The 19,268-nt window shown below is 46.9% G+C and overlaps 1 protein-coding gene across 1 annotated transcript; it reads left to right on the top strand.

The window, feature by feature from the left end:
- The first annotated feature begins 517 nt into the window (after window positions 1–517).
- LOC111551466 lies at window positions 518–18,420 on the top strand. Its single transcript, XM_023225392.1, has 7 exons — window positions 518–656; window positions 898–1,265; window positions 1,491–1,600; window positions 3,402–3,507; window positions 5,567–5,693; window positions 16,878–16,906; window positions 17,855–18,420. Exons 1-7 carry the CDS (start codon window positions 518–520, stop codon window positions 17,861–17,863), a joined length of 888 nt encoding a protein of 295 aa, XP_023081160.1. The 3' UTR covers window positions 17,864–18,420.
- The last annotated feature ends 848 nt before the right edge of the window (window positions 18,421–19,268 follow it).

The following is a 19,268-nucleotide window of genomic DNA, read 5'->3' as shown; positions in this document are numbered from 1 at the left end:
ATCATCCTTCCTTTGTAGAAGAGTAAATTGAGAAGAAAGTAAGTAAATTGGACAAGGTTGTAGATTATTTATGATCAGCACGAAGTCGACTCATCTGATCTAATAATGATTCCATAACACCTTCAAGGGGCTTATCGTTTAAATTAAGAAGACTGGTGGCTGGGCACGGTGGCTCAGGCCTGTAATCCCAGCAATTTGGGAGACCCAGGAGGGCGGATCACCTGAGGTCAGGAGTTCGAGACCATCCTGACCAACATGGTGAAACCCCGTCTCTACTAAAAATACAAAAATTAGCTGGGCGTGGTGACAGGAGCCTGTAATCCCAGCTACTAGGGAGGCTGAGGCAGGAGAATCGCTTGAACCCAAGAGGCGGAGGGTGCAGTGTGCCGAGATCGGGCCACTGCACTTCAGCCTGGCCACAGAGTGAGACTCCATCTCAAAAAAAGAAAAAGTCGCTTAACATCCACAAAACGAATAACTAAGCATCTGTCCATTTGACAGGAAGTCAGACGGGCGGATGGGTACCAGGCAGGGGCTTGAGAAAGAGTCTCCTCAGGTGGACGTGGGGGCAGGAACGTCACCGTGTGTTCAGGGCCAGGAGGGAGCCTGGTTGGACGCAGCGGCTGCAGTTGGAGGAACGGGCTGGAGGGAAGCGGGTGGGGTCATCGCGGAGCGCACGGGGCTGCAGGGGCTGGGCCCGGTGTCCTCCAATCCTCGGAAGATCGCATGGGGGTTTAGGAGGCATCCGTTTTCTCCCCCTTGGTCTCTACATTTACAGAATGATTTGTAAATACTTCTTTTGCCGGTCAACAGACCTTTCCGTTCCGGAAACACACCTGCCTTTCCGTTCCATTTTTAAACACACCTGCCTTTCCAGCAAGTCTGGGGCCTCCTGAGGCTGGAGCCCGTCTCCCGTCTGCAGCCCGGTGCGCGGGGGGTCGGGGCTCGCGTGGCCTCGCAGGGGGAGCGCGGGGCGCCCCTGTTTTTGGAGGGTGGGCCGAGGGTGGTCGTGGGGGAGGAAGCCAAGTAAAGGGGGAGGCGCCCAGGGCGGATGCACGTCGGGGGAGCGGTACTTGAGCTCGGGTGCCCTGGGCCGCCTCCTCTTCCGCCTGGCACCCGCCGTCCCGGGCCGCCCCACGCGCGTCCGCGGAGCCTCCCTCCTCGCCGCCGTCCCGAGTCGCCCCGCGCGAGGCTTTTCCAGGTGCCCCGCCTGGACCGAGCCGGAGTTCCGGGGTGCCCCACCCCCAGCTTCTCCTCCGCGGCAGGTGCCGACTTTTCTCCGCGAGGTGGTCCCGGGACTCCGCGCTGGGAGCTGAGTGGGTGGGGGCCGCGCGTCCTCTCCCTGCCCGCCTTGCTCGGGGGCAGATCTGGGGGCCTCGGAGGTCACGGCCCAGATTGCCTTTGCGTGGGATGAGACGGGAGACCCCGGGGCTGGGGCAGGAGAGGCGCTGTCCCCACAGATTTATCTGCCGGGCTTCGCTCGGGTGCAGGGAGAAGCGACCGCGAGGCCTCAGAGGCGCTGGGAAGGTGGAACCCACGGGACCTGCGGTGCCGCGCGTAGGGCTGAGCGGACACGAGGCTTCGCGGGGAGCCCTGGAAGGTGGGCCTGGGGCCAGGCTGCGGGGTGCCGTGGGCTGGGTGATGAGGTGCCAGGGGAGGCGAGTGGAGCGGTGCCCAGGTGTGGAGGGCTGGGCGGTCCCCTGCTGAGGGGGTCAGGATGGTGCCCAGGTTAGGTGGGGGAGGTGCACAGGTGGGGGGGTGGGGTGGTGCCGAGGTGTGGGGTGCCGGGTGGTCCCTTGGTGAGGGGGGACAGGGCAGTGCCCAGGTGAGGGAGTGAGACGGTGCCCAGATGAAGGGGGGCGGGGTGGTGGCCAGGTGAGGGGGGTGGGGTGATGCCCAGGTGTGGGGTCCAGGTGGTCCCCTGGTGAAGGGGGCAGGACGGTGCCCAGGTGCCAGCAGTGGAGTGGTGCACAGGTGTGGGGGGTGGCGTGGTGCCCAGGTGTGGGAGACCGGGTGGTCCCCTGGTGAGGGGGGCAAGGCAGTGTCCAGGTGCCAGCAGTGGGGTGCCCAGGTGTGGGCAAGGAGTGGTATCCAGGTGCCCAGGTGCTGTGCCCAGGTGCGACTTGGCTGCAGGAGCCAAGTGATGAGGGTGCTGTGTGGGGAGAGGCACATTGATGTCTGCAAGAGAAAGTAAACTTCCTTCTTCCATGCAGATGAGTAAGATATAATTAATTATATAGATTATAATTATCTAGTTATAGAGATAAGAATACTTTCTATTCTTTAGTTAAGGGCTCCCAGTTAAAACCAGCTGAAAACAATGACAGTTCAATTCTATATTATGAGATATTGGCTACTTATTAAATTCATTATCAAAAATTTATACATATATATTTGCAGTCCAATTGCATTTCATAGAGCACAGACCAGAGCAGCACCCAGGGCGGGCGAGTGTGCACGACACACTTGTTCTGCAATTTTGTACCTTTCTGTTTCTAATGGCCCAAGTGGTCAAATGTGGCAGGGCGATCATGAACCTCATACAACAGCAGAAGTGCTGGAAATTCTAACTATTTAATTTTGGGCTTAGACTTAGCTATAAATGCTTTCTGATGAGAAGTTCTGTCTTTTCCTTGAATGATTTCAACTCATTTCGTTTTATGAAGTCTCCATTCAGTCACGAATATCTTCCCCAAAGTACCTTTGTAAATCATTTTGTTTTTAAATGCTGTAGTTTACTTGTGACAAGCTATAAACGGTATTTGAATTTTAAGGTTAAGTAAGAAACCCATTTTTTTTTTTTTTTTTTTTGAGACAGAGTCTCGCTCTGTCCCCAGGCTGGAGTGCAGTGGCCGGATCTCGGCTCACTGCAAGCTCTGCCTCCCGGGTTCAGGCCATTCTGCTGCCTCAGCCTCCCGAGTAGCTGGGACTACAGGCGCCCGCCGCTACGCCCGGCTAATTTTTTTGTATTTTTTTAGTACAGATGGGGTTTCACTGTATAAGCCAGGATGGTCTCGATCTCCTGACCTCGTGATCCGCCCACCTCGGCCTCCCAAAGTGCTGGGATTACAGGCCTGAGCCACCACGCCCGACCAAGAAACCCATTTTAACTAATATTGTGGCAAAAAAAGGAACAGTTCCAAGAAAAAGAGGATAAAGTACTTGTTATTCTAGTGATAATACAACTGAGTAAGTAAGATTTTCTTTTTCCTTTTTAGTCTTTCCTTTTTAGTTCATGAGCTTAGGGAAAGCAGGCTTCCCTCTGCTTCTGGCAGCCTTGGCCATGGGGTCTTCACTCTCCTGTTTGGGCCTCACCTTGCAGGGACTCCTCACCTTGCAGGGGCCATCCATTCCACCTGCCTTCCAGTGTCAGCCCAGGCCTCCTGTCTTCCCCTTCTCAGGCCCTCCTGGTGGGATCCCATCGCATCTCCTGCCTCCACTGTCATCTGCTGCACGTGGTATCTCCAGGGGGACCTCTCTGCTGGGCTCCAGGCTGCATGGCTGTGGGTAAGGCACCTCCCCTTGCACAACTTGTCTCCTGTTCTCCTGGTGTGGAGCTCACAGCCCTCTGACTTAGATGTGGGGCTCTTGCAGTGGCCCCTGGTTTAGCCTCCACATCCCATCCACCCAGCTGCTCACGTCACACACCTGGGCCTTATCCTTGATACCCTTTACTGAATCCACCCTATGTGATGACTTGAATCCTGCGGGTTCTCTCTCTTGAATGTGTCCTGAATCTGCCCTTTTCTCTCTGCTGCCCATGGGCGAGGTGGCCAGCATGATGTCCCACCAGGACCCCTGGAGTCCCAGCGCACCCGCCTGGTCATCCGGGGACCTGACCTCCCTGCCTGCTGCCTGCATTGTGTGGAAGGACAGAGGCTAAATGAGGAAGTCTCGAACTCTGGTCTTATGGAAATAGCAGCCTGCCCACCACCCACGCCTGCCCAGCCTTTCTTCACGTAGCGCATAAAAGACGCTTTTAAAAATACAAGTATTATCCTGTCCTGTTGATGAGTCAAATGATCCCTCACAGTCCGGGTCTTGGAAGCCCCTGGGGCCTGCTCGTGGGCAGCCTCTGTCAGTGTGGGTGCAGGTGATGGAGGCTGGGGTGTGTGGCTGGCAGTCTTGACCAGGTGGGTGTGCATCTGGCCACAGAGCTGAGATGCAGGGCTGTGGCTCCACTGCTGGTGGCCGGGGTGAGGGTAGAGAGTAACGCAGAAGCCGTGGCACTCTCTGGCCTAAGCCACTTATTCCAAAGTAGGAAACAATCTTCTACATGAGGTCAAGGGGAAGGCCAAGAAGAGGGGGAGTGAGTGAGAGAAGAGGAACCGGAAGCAAGAGACCTTGGGCGGCTTTAGCGGGTCCTCTTTATTCTGCAGGTGAAGGAAGTTAACAGAGGTTCTTTGTCATGGGGTTACTAGAATCAGGTTTGTGTGTAGGTAGACAACCCTGAAATTAAAGCAGGTTTCTTGCAGAGGGGAGTGTGTAGCCACAGCCCTAGGGAGCTCAGCAGCTGCCCCTTCCGCAGGCATCACAGGGGCTTGGAGAGCTGGGAATTGCCCCGTGGGACTGGATTCCTAATTCTGTGTGAGTCATAAGCCCTCAGGCGACTTCCAGACTGAGGAAGCTGCGGTGCATTGGTGGAGGGAATGTGGGAGGATGTGAAGGCTGGGGAGAGAAGGGGGGCCTTTGGAGGCTGATGTTGAAGACAAGCTTGGCTTTGGCCTTTTGCATCGATGCTGGTGAAGATTTTCAGGGCCTCCCTCCCTGCAGCCACTTGTACGTGTTGAAGATCCAGTCCTAGAGCAAATGCATGGGGAAAATAAAATACACAGTCCCTGTCTTCAGGGGACTTGAGGTCTCATCAGGATAGGAGGTCGGCACACGTGAAATAAATAGGAACATGCGAACGCGCGCCTGAGTGCTAAGTCCGCGATGCTGGGTTTCTTGATGTCTGTCACCTGGAAGATGTAGAGGAACAGAAGAAGCCTTTCTTAGACGTAAAATGCAGTTGTAAGGTGGCATCTCCTCTTGGCTTACTTCAAGATGCATTAAAAAAATGGACATCGGCCGGGCGCGGTGGCTCAAGCCTGTAATCCCAGCACTTTGGGAGGCCGAGACGGGCGGATCACGAGGTCAGGAGATCGAGACCATCCTGGCTAACACGGTGAAACCCCATCTCTACTAAAAATACAAAAAAAAACTAGCCGGGCGAGGTGGCGGGCGCCTGTAGTCCCAGCTACTCGGGAGGCTGAGGCAGGAGAATGGCGTGGACCTGGGAGGCGGAGCTTGCAGTGAGCTGAGATCCGGCCACTGCACTCCAGCCTGGGCAACAGAGCAAGACTCCGTCTCAAAAAAAAAAAAAAAAAAAAAAAAAAAAAAATGGACATCATCCTTATAAATCCCCTAATCCGCAAATGGGTAGTAATGGTGTATAACACTGGGGAAATGTTATTCCTGGTGTGTAGTGGGGAAAAAAAATTACTTTATCTCTAGATGGTAGTTATTTTAGAATTTTCTAAAAAAGTGTCCTGGTTTCACGTTGTCCTTTTTCTGTGGTTTGTAGTTAAAACGTGGAGAGCGGAATCTTCTGGGCCCACGTAACACACCTTTGCTCGGACATTCCCTTCGCTACTCACTGGCGAGCTCAGTTGGAAATTCACTCCCAGTAGGAGTTCCGCAGCAGACACGTGGTGAGTCATGGCAGAACTTCGTCTTTTAATTGCAGAATGTTAAAGAAAGAGTCACTCAAGTAGCAAAGATTGGCTTTTCAGGGGTGATTTTATGGAGCTATTAACTCCGAGACACCATTACTTAAATGTAATTTTTATTATTACAATTAAAGACTGATTTGATTTTATGAGATCATGCATTTTTATTTTATGGAAGTTTTATAGTTAAATTCAATTTAAAACATTACTCCGTATTTAAAATAAAACACAAGCAAGTACAGTGTTAAAATTATACCATACCTCTCTTGCAACTGATGTCGAAACTCCATGCAAGTGATTACTTTGGTGGAAACAAATGTTTCCTGATACAGCTAGGTAATAACTCAAGGAAAGGAAACTTGGTTCATTCTGTTTATGAAGTAACCAGCAGTTGTTGGCGTATTTAAGATACCAAGTCTAATTAAGTTTATTGTCAATTTTTTTGTGTGTGAAACATAAACGTTGATTTCCTCTCGGTTGATTCTTGGAGGAAGGAATTTCTTTGGGTCAAAGGGAGCTCTCATTGCTACTTCAGTGTTTGCAGTGTGCGGAGTTGTAAAAGTTGAGACCAGCCAGTCAAAATGTGAGCTTCTGGTCCTGACATTTCACAGAGAGAGGGAGGCTCATGAACCGACTAAGACATGGTTGTGCAGCTAAGATTTCTGTAGCTATGGTGCTGCCATCCAGGCCAACTTAAGACGGGAAGTTTCCATGTGAGTTTTTGGAAGGTTCTGGGGTTTTGTTTTTGATGAAGGAAAAGAATGTGAAGAGTGTTTGCACCAAATAGAGTAAGCTGTTAGTAAACAGGCACCCTTTAAATTAACTGATGATAAGGACAAAGAAGGTGCTTTGTCGTCGTCAACTGGATTTGTCTGAAGTCACAGAGGCAAACAGGTGAAGGGGCAGCCCCTCTTCACCTCCCTAATGGAAAGCAGAGATTAAACCGTGAAACGAGGAGAAGTTGAATTGGATTCTTCCTCCCATTTATTTTGGCAAAAGCTTGCTCTTCTTTCTCTCACTTGCCTTTCTTGCAGGGGGGAAGCCTGGTTTTTCCAAAATCAAATTAGCATAGGAACAAATATTGCTCAGGAATGTGCGTCCTTTCAAGATCCTCAGCGCTTGTGATGAGTAAGTCTCTGGGTAGTAAGTGGCTGGAGACACATCCGTGTGGCAACCCCCGCTTCTCGGCTGGACTGGGGGATAATTAATCTCTCAGCACTGCTGAACTGAGAGCACTGTTCAGAGTCAGGGATGGTGGGTGGGCCAGGCCCTTACAAGAGACTGTCCTTAAATCGGGCGCTGGCTTCCTGTCAGCACGTTGCTTTAGTCACTTCTGCCTTCACTCTTTATAAAAGACAGAAAAGAAAGGATAGTAGGTTTATAGGGGACTCTTTTGGTCCTGGGAAGAGAATGCAAAGCCCAAAGGAATCCTAAAGGAGGAGAAATGGGGTAGAGACCCAAGGGAAAGGAGTCGGCCTGTCCTAGGAGAAGGCGGGTAGGTTACCTTTTCGGTAGTTTTAGTTTGCAAAATATGAGTGTCTGGGTTTAAGCTGGCATGTGTCAGAGAAATGCAAAAGAGCCAGTATGGAAATTTAAGATTGGGTGCTGAGTTTCTTCTTTTGGTAGAGGGTTTTTTTTTTTTTTTTTTTTTGGGATAGCGACTTCTAGTAACTAAGCAGAGTTCGGGTTGTATTTGCTCTTCAGAGTTGGGGGTTTACCATCAGAGGTTGAATGTGATAGTAAGGAGGTAGAGGTGTCCTGGGGTGCAGTTTTCAGACATAGTATGACACCCCTCTTAGGAGTCCTCCAAAGCAGGTGCCTCTGCCAGGCGAGCCTTAGGTGGACGCTGGTCAGAGAACCACAGGGGTCTCAGCTGTGAAGGGATTGAGTGGACTGGACAGGCTGACCGTGGTGCTTAGGCCTCCACTGCAAAGTTACCAGAATTCTGCAGGAATGGGTTGTTGTCTTAGCGCTCATTAAACCAGTCAGGCAGCGGGTGACCATCACGGGTGTGGACCCTGGGAGCCAACGTGCCAACTGGTGTGGGGGCCTTGGCACTCGGGCTTATGATTTATGTGCCCAGCTCACACGTGTCAGCTGCAACCATTTCACTGGAGTGTTGGGGCCTGGAAAGCAAAGACTGTGTCTTGTTCTTTTGTGGATTCTGGGACTTTCCTAACCTAAGATTCCTCAGTCCTAGTGTGGGCATATTCGTGGAGGGGGGCGGTTATGAGTATGAAATGAGGTAACAGTAGTGTTTACACACTGTTGGTGAGGATGTAGATTAGTGCAACCTTTATGGAAAACAGTATGGAGGCCGGGCGCATATAATAAACACATATTAACAGCATCAAGCGTAGCGCTTTCTAGAGGCTCCCTGAAGATGCCCGTGCACCTTCCCATATCAGAACTGCTCAGGCACTTTCCCAAGGGCTCTGCCATTTTGCACTGTCCTCACCTAATGGCTGGACCTATAGTGGCAAACCAAATTTGACCAGTTATGATTTGGCACTGTCCTTACTTCTTAACGCTCACGACCCGGACTGAGAACTTGAAACCGGCCACCTCTCACTAATGATTCTGTGACTGGCTCACAACGACCTGTGATGGGAAGGGCACAGGTGAGGGCTCAGTGCCCAGAGCAAGCCCCTTTGTGCTGCTTAACTGCTGTCTAAGTGACACCTCTTCCCTCTGAAAGGCCTGGTGGCTATTAAGGTGCACAGATAATGAGAGCGGGTGGTGGAGTCTCCCAGCCAGGCACGGAGCTCAGAGCCTCTTCCGGGCACACAGTGAGGCTGCATTGCCCAGGGCCCCTTTCAGCTACGCAAGGCCACTGAGTCCTCACCAGTGGGGTCTGAGTGGGAGTGATGTGGGCTGCTGCTGGCCTGGACGGGGACACTTCTCTCGGGCAATCTTTTTTTTTTTTTTTAAATGGTATAAATGTATGGAGTACAGCTGTGGTGTTGGTACATGCATGTATTGCATAGTGGTGAAGACTGGGCTGTTAGTGGAACCGCCATCCAAATAGTGTACAAAGAAGCCATTAAGTCATGTTTAAATCCTCCACCTCCCTCCTGCCCCCGCCCTTCTGAGGCTCCAGTGTCTATCATTGCACTCTCGGCTACCATGTGCACGCTTCCTCTAGTTCACACACATGAGTGAGAACATGTGGTATTTGGCTTTTGAGTTGTTTCCTTTAAGATAATGACCTCCGTGTGTGTGTGTGTGTGTGTGTGTGTGTGTGTATATGTATATACACACACACACCACATTGTCTCATCCTCTCCTCTGTTGATGGATACTTAGGTTCACTCCACATCTTTGTATTGTGAATAATGCTGCTGTAAACATACGCGTGCAGATATCTTTTTGATGTGGTTTATTTTCCTTTGGATCGACACTCAGTAGTGGATTGCTAGATTGAATGGTAGTTCTACTTTTAGTCCTTTGGATCGAAACTCAGTAGTGGGATTGCTAGATTGAATGGTAGTTCTACTTTTAGTTCTTGGAGAAATCTCCGTGCTGTTTTTCATTTTGTTTTTTGAGACAGAGTTTCGCCCTGTCGCCCAGGCCAGAGTGCAATGGCGTGATCTCGGCTCACTGCAAACTCCACCTCCCAGTGTCAAGCAATTCTCATGCCTCAGTCTCCCGAGTAGCTGGGATTATAGGCATGTACCACCATGCCTGGCTAATTTTTGCAGTTTTGGTGGAGATGGGGTTTCACCACGTTGGCCAGGTTGGTCTCAAACTCCTGGGCTCAAGCGATCCTCCCACCTCAGCCTCCCGAATTTCTGGGATTACAGGCATGAGCCACTGCTCCCAGCCTCCATACTGTTTGCCATAGAGGTTGCACTAATTTACATCCTCACCAACAGTGTATAAACATTCTCTTTTTTCCACATCCTTGCCAACATCTGTTATTTTTGTCTTTTAAGCAATAGCCATTCTAACTGGTATAAGATGGTATCTAATTGTGATTTTAATTTACATTTCTCTGATTAGTGATGAGCATTTTTTCATATGCTAGTCGGCCATTTGTATGACTTCTTTTGAAAAACGTCTATTTTTGTCCTTTGCCCACTTTTTTAATCAGCTTATTTTTGTTGTTGTTGTTAGTTGTTTGAATTCCTTGTAAATTCTGGATATCAGTCCCTGGTTGGATGCATTGTTTGCAAATATTTTCTACCGTTCTGCAGGTTATCTGTTTACTCTGTTGATGATTTCTTTTGCTGTACAGAAGCTTTTTAGTTTAATTAAGTCCCATTTGTCTATTTTTGCTTTAGTTGTTTCTGCATTTGAGGTCTTAGGCATAAATTCTTTTTCTAGACCAATGTCTAGAAGAGTTTTTCCTAGGTTTTCTTCCAGTATTTTTAGTTTCAGGTCTTACATGTAAGTCTTTAATCCATCTTGAGTTGACTTTTTTTGTTGTTGTTTTTGTTTTGAGGCAGCTGTCTCAGCTCACTGCAGCCTCCGCCTCCCAGGTTCAAATGATTCTCCTGCCTCTGCCTCCTGAGTAGCTGGGATTACAGGTGCTCACCACCACGCCTAGCTAAATTTTGTATTTTTTTTTTTTTTAGTAGAGATGGGGTTTTACCATGTTAGCCAGGCTTGTCTCAAAATCCTGAGCTCAAGTGATCCGCCTGCCTCCACCTTCCAAAGTGCTGGGGTTACAGGTGTGAGACACTATGCCTGGCCTTTAGTTGATTTTTTGTATGTGGTAGCGATAGGGGTCCAGTTTCTTTTTTCTGCATATGGCAATCCAATTTTCCCAACACCATTTATTGAAAAGAGTATCCTTTCCCCAGTGTATGTTTTTGTTGCGTTTGTGAACAGTTGGCTGTAGATGCATGGCTTTATTTCTGAGTTCTCTATTGTGTTCCATTGATCTATGTGTCTATTTTTATACCAGTACCATGCTGTTTTGGTAACTATAGCCTTGTAGTATAATTTGAAGTCAGGTAATGTAATGCCTCCAGCTTTGTTCTTTTTGCTTAGGATTGCTTTGGCTGTTCATGTTCTTTGGTGGTTCTATATAACTTTTAGGATTTTTTTTCTAAGACTGTGAAAAATGACATTGATATTTTGATAGGGTGTAATGAATCTGTAGATTGCTGTGGGCAGTATGGTCTTTTTAACAATATTAATCTTAACATCCATGAGCATGGGATGTTTTTCCATTTGTTCGTGTCATCTGCAATTTCTTTCATCAGTGTGTGGTAGTTTTCCTTGTAGCGATCTCTCACCTCCTTGGTTAAATATATTCCTAGGTATTCTGTTTTATTTGTAGCTATTGTAAATGGGATTGTCTTGGGCAATCCCTTTACTCTCTCCCAGTTTCCAGGTAGATGTTGACCCCCTGGGAAACCTTGGAAGCCACACACTGATGATGGCAGAACCTCCATTAGCTTGAGTCTTGAAATAACAGTGTGGGGGTAGCTCTCCCCAACCCACCCCTTAATTGCCAGCCATGGGGCATAGCACCCCCTAACTCACCCCTCAATTGCCAGCCATGGGACATAGCACCCCCAGCTTGCCCGTCAATTGCCAGTCATGGTTCATAGTGCCCTGGAACCCACCCCTCAACTGCCGGTCATGACAGAATATCCACAATGGACTTGTGGTTTGAGAGAAAAATAAAAATTTTGTCTTGTTAAGCTGTTTACATTTTGAGGATTATTTGTTATAGCTGCCAATATTTTCCTACCTAAAAGAGGATTCCTTATTAAAGGCTGTGGCACCACTGTACCTCAATCCCTGAACCAGAAAACGAAGGCAACAACTTTAATATTTCCTTATCCTTATTTCCAGACCAATTCCAAAGCCTGAAGTTTTTAAAACTTTTAACTTTGAGATGGTTTAGACTTAAAGAGTTGCAAAATACTGCAGTTACCAATATACCCTTCCCTCAACTTCCTCCAATATTAGTATCTTATATAATCATCATATGGTAATCAAAACTAAGAAATTAACATTGATAAATACTATTAATTAAATGACAGAGTTCGCTGGATTTCACTCGTTCAGGGACCTGGTAAGACATAGTAGGAATAAAATGTGAGACTCTTGTGTACTTTGGATTACAGAAGCAAAATATGGTTTTCACGCAGTTGGAAGACAGCCAGCTGCCCATAGTGTTATCACCAAAGAAAGATGACTAGGTGGCTCAGAACCACACATGTATTGACGTGAAACTAGAAGTAACTAGACACGTGAGCCTAATTATTTTATTTTATTTTATTTTTAGACATTCAAGTTCAGCTCTCCTACTTCTTTTCTTTTCTCTTTTTTTTATTTTTTTTTATTTTTTGAGGCAGGGTCTCACTCTGTCACATGGGCTGGAGTGCAGTGGTGCAATCTTGGCTCACTGCAACCTCTGCCTCCTAGGTTCAAGCAATTCTCCCACCTCAGCCTCCCCAGTAGCTGCAACTACAGGTATGCACTACTGTGCCCAGCTAATTTTTGTATTTTTTTGGTAGAAACAGGGTTTCACCATGTTGGCCAGGCTGGTCTTAAACTCCTGACCTCAGGTGATCTGCCTGACTCGGCCTCCCAAAGTGCTGGGATTACAAACGTTGGCCACTGCACCCAGCTTGAGCCTAATTTGATCCCAGAATTAAAGAACACCATAGGCTGAGCACGGTGGCTCACGCCTGTGATCCCAGCACTTTGGGAGGCTGAGGCGGGTGGATCATGAGGTCAGGAGATTGCGGCCATCCTGGCTAACACGGTGAAACCGCATCTCTACTAAAAATACAAAAAATTAGCCAGGCGGCTTGGCATGCACCTGTAGTCCCAGCTACTCGGGAGGCTGAGGCAGGAGAATCGCTTGAACCCGGGAGGTGGAGGTTGCAGTGAGCCAACATCGTGCCACTGCACTCCAGTCTGGGTGACGGAGTGAGACTCTGTCTCAAAATGAAAACAAAAACAAAACAAAACAAAAAAACAAAAGAACACCATAAGGCTGTCCTGAAGGAGGTACCGGGGGGAACCTTGGTCAAGTCAAGAGAAGAAACGAAGGACTGAGGATTATTTGTATGAGTTTAAATACTTACAAACATTTAGAGTTTTGCATAAATACATAAATCCAAGCCCAATGTATGCAAATTTGTTGGGCACAGGCAACCTGTTTCTCATCCAGTGACAGGTCAAAGGGCGTGATGTACTTGGCCTAAGTTGCATACCCATTCTTCCTTTCTCTTCTAGTGCTGCCATTGCAGTAGAAGAGAAAGGCAGAAGCGGTATCTCATGATGGGTATCTCTCAATTCGTGACACATGAACTGAAGCATTATGGAAGCATAATGACACATGAGTTGAGAGAAGGCAGGGCAAGACCTTGCTCTCCCATGCCTTCAGTGGGTTGGCCTGATGTCAGAACAAGCAAAGAATCCTGTTGTCTGATTTTACCCTCTCCCCTGGTTGCTGTCCAGAGCGTGAGGTGCACCCAGCCTGGGAGCAGATAGGGGTTGACGGTGCAATGGCTGTATCCTCTGCATGGACGTGGTGAGTCCTGCAGACAGCGTTCCATTTGTTCTTCCCATGAGCGACGCTCCTCATCTCTCCTCTCCCTTGGCTCATCCTCAGTTCACATGTGAGGTGCTCACGTGGGAGGTCATGCCCATGAGGAGGATGGGTATGTCTTGGGGATGAGGGTGGGGAAAGGGTCTGATGTAAGGTGCTGCAGGGAGGTGAGATGTGAGTGGGAAGAGCTGTCCTCCTATTTCCCTACGTGCCTGGATATGAAGGGTGAGCACAGAAAGGAGGAGAGACAAGCCCAGGAGGTGTCCACACATGGAAGAGGACTTCATCTGACAGTGCCACCTGTGTCTCAGGGCTGCTGTGGCAAAGACCACAGACTGTGTGGGGCTGAAGCCACAGAAATTTTTTCTTATAGCGCTGGAGGCTGGAAGTCCAAGATCAAGGTGTTGGCAGGGTTGGTTTCTCCTGGGGCCTCTCTGCGTGGCTTGTAGAAGCATCTTTGCCCTGTGTCTTCACAGGGTCGTCCCTCTGTGTGTCTGTGTTTCAATCTCCTCTTCTTATAAGGACACCAGGCAGATTGGATTAGGGCCCCCACCTAATGACCTCATTTTGACTTAATCACCTCTTTAAAGACCTTATCTTCAAATACAGTCACACTGCAGGGACGAGGACTTCAGCATATGAATTTTGAGAGAGGGAGAACTCAATTCAGTCCATAATATCCCATCATGAATATAATGATCTGTAGATTTGAGCCATGTAGCTCAGTTATATCAGTTGTAAATACTGTAGAAGACTCTCCTGCCTGCTACAAAAACATGATGGCCCTTTGGTTCCTGAAGCCTTGGATGCTAGAACAAACACATAAATCAATAAATGACCTCTACCTAAGCATTTGCTTTTTATATGCATAGTATAAAAAGTCTGACCCAGAGCCACACTCTCAGCATTTTCATTTTTGTCTGGAAACAGCAAAAGGGGAAGGGAAAGAGCATGAGTTCCTGGCCCCAGGTCTACTGTGGACCAGGTTTATCGCTGTGGACAATTCCCACTTCATTACTATTTTGACCTGTAGCTTCCTGTAACCTGGTTATTAATTATGTCTGCTCTTCTTACCTCATAGATTTCATGAGGATTGAATAAGAGCACAGAGTGAAACCCTTGGCCATTATGGTTGCTAATAATTTAGTTTAGCTCTTCAGTTCCACAGATATTTATTGAGAGCTTATTATCTTCCAGGAAGCATTAGGGATGTAACATTGAAGAGAATGGGCCTTGTCTTCAGGAGAAGGGAAAGACAAGGACAAGATGATCTCATCCACAGCTCATTTCAGGAAGATGTGCTGTCCAAGCATGAAGGGAGGGTACTTAGCTCAGCTGGGCTGCAGGTGGGGCGGTCACGGAAGAATTCTGGCAACCTTTCATCTAATGGATGACTCCTGGAAGCGTAATTCTGAAATACTCTTTTGAAAAACAGAGTCAGGAATGCAATGGAGGAAATCAGTCGGCAAATGGAAAATAGTTGAGACATCAGATTTAATGTGTTCAGGTATTAAATATTGTTGATAGAAAATCCAAAAGAATCTACAGGCAAACTCTTAGAATTCTTAGGTAAAGTTTTCAAGGTTGCAGGATACAAGGTTAGTAATAACTGCCTTTCTATATACGGTCATTAAACAACTGGAAATAAAATTTTAATAAATTACCACCAGCATCACAGACAGGAAATTTCCATGCATAATTGTAGTGAAAAATGAGGCGATCTCTGTGCAGAAAATTAGAAAACATGATAGAAATAAAGGAAAGAAGAGCTTCATCTATGGACAGACTTGCTGTGCCCATGAACTAGATGTCATGTTATTGTAAAAATGTCATTATTTCTAAGAACATCTGTAGATTCAATGCAATTCCAACCAAAATCTCAGCAATATTTTTTGGAAATTGATACACTCATGATAAAATTTATATGAAAATAAAAAGGGCCAAGAATAGCAAAGGCAATTTTGAAGAAGAAAAACAGTTCAAAGATGACCCATCTTGTAAATACCCAATGTCATCATAGATTAAAATGGCCCAAGTATTTATGAAATCCATGTGTTGTAAAACATGTCGTCTAATCTCATTATTTTCCTTATCATTACTATTTTCCTTATTCTGCTCTTATCTTTAATTCCATCTGTATTAGTTGGCTCAGGCTGACATAACCATGTAGTACAGACTGGGTGGTGTAACAGACATTTATTGCTCACAGTTATGGAGGCTGGAAGTCCAAGACCAAGGTGGCAGCACGGTCAGGTTCTGGTGAGGACTCTCTTCTTGGGTTGCAGATAGTCATCTTCTGTGTCCTCATGCGGCCCTTCCTCAGGGCTTGGTGAGAGGAGTGGGAGGGAGACAGAGAAGGAGAGAGAGGGAGGGAGATAGAGAGGGAGAGTGTCTCTTCTTATAAGGACACTAATTCTATGGGATCAGGGCCCCACCCTTATAGTCTCATTTAACCTTCATTATTTCCCTGGAAGCCCAATCTCCAAATATAGCCACACTGGAGGTTAGGACTTCAACATATGAGTTTTGGAGGCGAGGCAGCACAGGTAGTAAAGGAAATAACCATGTCCTTGCGATGTGGCAACCATGGTGACCGCACTGCCAACACAAAAAGCCCCGGCATTTGCACTGTCATCAAGCTCACTCAAGCAAAGCTGTCTCCAGTAGGAAATTTCCCCTGTAGAGAACATGTGCATTTTGATTATGCCTGTCCTCAGACTGATCCTTTGCTCACTGTAATAGTAAACTACACACCCCTAGCTGGAGATTTCAGATGTTCATGAGACCTGTGACATATTGTGCCCAGGGGCCACACGGAATGTGCTTCCTAGCAACACCTCTTCCCACCCCTTTTGAACGATCAGGTAAGACTTCCATAAAGGGGCCCAGTAACTGTCAATGCTGTCGCATCCTCACAAGGAACCCGCTCCAAATCCTCTCCCAAGTGTTACTTCCTCGTTCGCACCTAACACTCAGAGTGCGCTGTGTCCCCTGAGATCAGTGGCTCTGTGCTGCACCTCCTTTGCTGTGTGTCTCTGGTTTACATTCTTTTAACAAAAAAGAAAAACCGAGGTCTCATAATCACTGTCAACAAAGGCACACAGACGTTCCATCCGCATCATCTTCCTCTTCCTTTCTCAGGATTTGCAAGCTTATGTTGGACTCTTGGCTTACTAATTTTTAATTTTTTCTCATACATGCATGTAAGGCTAAGTATTTCTCTTTGGGTACTGTGAGAGCTGGTTCCCCAAGGTAATACACATTCTTTGATATGTATTGCCTTCGTTATCAATTGGTTCAAATTAAATTTGTGATTGTCCTGCGAAGTGACATCAGTTGGCAGGGCCGTGTGTCTCATTCAGCTGTGTGGGTGCAGCGAGGTAGTGATGAAATGGACTTAAGCATCGTATTTTAAAGACAACTCCAGAGACATACTGGGGGGCTTCAAATGGCTGCTTTATTGCAAATAGGTCTTTGACGGGGGTAACTTACGTAATTCCTATGTGACTCAGTTTCCTCAGCTCCAAAGTGGGAAAAACAAGGTGTGTATTGTAGTGTGTGTGCATGTGTGCGGTATTTTCATCTGTCCTGCTTTGGGAATTCATTATTCAAAGTGTTCTCGTTTTTGCTTCTTTCGGTCCATGCAGGCTTCAGCAGTTCCAGTCTAAATTTCGAGGTAAGTTTTTTGCTTGGAGTTCCTGCTGCCTTCGGGCAGTCATATTCAGACTCTACACCCTTCTCGTGCTGCAGATTTGGAAATTCTGCACCTTATGGATGAGGTTTCACCTCCCCAGACCCTGGGGAGACAGCGAGTGTCTTTACGCTGCCCCATCCATTGATACGTGGCCTTGTGGCTTTGCACATCACCTGCAGAGCTCAGCCAGTCTCCCTGCTTTGGGCACAGGCTGCACATCTGGAAGCTGTGTGAGCTGGACTGCTGGGTCCAGTCTCCTGCCTGAGGCCTTGGGTCACCTGTGTGCCGCCTGCTGCTTCTCTCACCCTTGACCTCTGGGGCTTTCTGCTCTTCCTCTTGAACACAGCTGTGTCTTCTAAAAACGTTTATTTTGAACTAGTTTTTCTGGGTGACGGCAGTGGGAGAAGCACTGGTTGCATCAGTCCAGGCCCCCGTATTCTTGGAAACAGGCCACAACATTCAGTCTCACCAGGACTGATGTTCAAGCACAATTGTTGTTTTAAGTAAATGACACCCCTTTATGTGGCCTGGAGTGAGTCTGGACTTCACAAAACTAGTTCACATGATTCATTCATTATACTTTTCCCCAATGCAATGTTGCACTGTAGCAAAATTCTTGGTATGAGCATTCTTTTCTATTCTTTTAGGCATAAACTGCTGCTGGGGGTTGAGCCATCTCCAACACAGAGCGTCAGTCTCACCAGAAGAGGATGAGGCTGGAGAGCTCCGCTGCTGGAGGTTCTCCTCCTCACCGGGCAACTTAGGGTTATAACATCTACCGGCTCTGTCCACTGTAACTTTGTCCAATAATTTCACTCTGCCTTTCCAGGGACGCTTTCTGCATCTGTTGGTCTTTTATGCAGTATCTCTGCTTTCTTTAATAGGTTGATTAAACTGAATATCCATTAAAGACCACTCTTTTTTTTGCAGCATAACTGAATTTTGAAGATATCTCTGGAATTCTTTGGGAAGAAATGGATAACTACATAAAACTATATCTGAGTATATTGAACAATCTCAAGAAAAGTATTATTGGGCACCGACAATTATGTGAATTCTCTTTCTGTTTTGTTGAATTTCATTAGAAGCTCAAATTCTAAAAGTGAAGCATCTATCTTGCACTTTGGCCGAGTGCCTGGATCTGTTTGAAATTGGATCTTATAAATATTCCATCAAGTCCTATGTCATGGGTTTGCTTTTTCCTGGCAGTTAGCCTGTGTGGATGGCATCTTAAACATTTGTGACATTTTTGCAAAACTTGACAAAAACATTTCAAGCATTAATAGTTTTGTTAATAAATTACTCAGCACCCAGACACTACATTAGTTAAGAAAATTCTTGACACCAATCCTTCTGCCATGTTACGTTTGACATTGGGTAGGTGACTGCTAGCCTGCAATGTATCAACTTAAAGCTGCACCTCAAATGGGAGCACTTAGAAAATGCCCAGTGCAAGGTGACTTGGCACTTTCCTAACGAGGAGGGACGACTAGTGAAATCAGGTGGTCGGCTCCATTTAAGAACTCATTTCATTTAGAGAGTCTGACTGGGCAGTCGTGTTTTTTTGTGTGTGTTTTTTTTTTTTTTTTTTTTTTTTTTTTTTTGAGAAGGAGTCTCACTCTGTCTCCCAGGCTGGAGTGCAGTGGCATGATCTCAGCTCACTGCAACCTCTGCCTCCTGGGTTCAAGCGATTCTCCTGTCTCAGCCTACCAAGTAGCTGGGACTGCAGGCGTGCGCCACCACACCCAGCTAATTTTTGTATTTTTAGTAGAGACAGGGTTTCACCATGTTGGCCAGGCTGGTCTTGAACTTCTGACCTCGAGAGATCCGTCCACCTCAGCCTCCCAAATTGCTGGGATTACAGGTGTGAGCCACCGCACCCAGCCTGGACTGGGCGTTCTATACTAGAAAGTTCCCTCTGCATGCCCAGGCAGGACTCAGCACCACAGGACCAAGCCATGTGCATTAGTACAGTGTTTATGAATACACATATTCATAGATAATTTAAACTATTTGTAAAAGTAGTGATAAAAATAACCTCCACAAATTGCAGTGTATGCTACATTTTAACACACTGGAAAATAACAAGACAGTAAGACATTACTTTGTGCTTCTAGATTAATTTCTTTGGGGAAGACTTTGAACTAAAGATAATCCTGTCATTTTGCGGTATTTGAACTTCTTATAATCCATTATTAATTTAAAAGTTCTATCTCTATAATGATCTTTCTTGAAATTTAGGCTTGTGATTCCCACTAATGTCAAAGTCTATAAAAGACAATGTTTCCAAAGCATTACATATATGTGTGTGTATAGATACATGTGTGCGTGTATTTGTAGTGGT

This window comes from Piliocolobus tephrosceles, chromosome 8 (genome assembly GCF_002776525.5).
Source record: "Piliocolobus tephrosceles isolate RC106 chromosome 8, ASM277652v3, whole genome shotgun sequence".
Classification (NCBI taxonomy): Eukaryota; Metazoa; Chordata; class Mammalia; order Primates; family Cercopithecidae; genus Piliocolobus; species Piliocolobus tephrosceles.
This window is presented reverse-complemented; position numbering and strand designations above follow the sequence as displayed.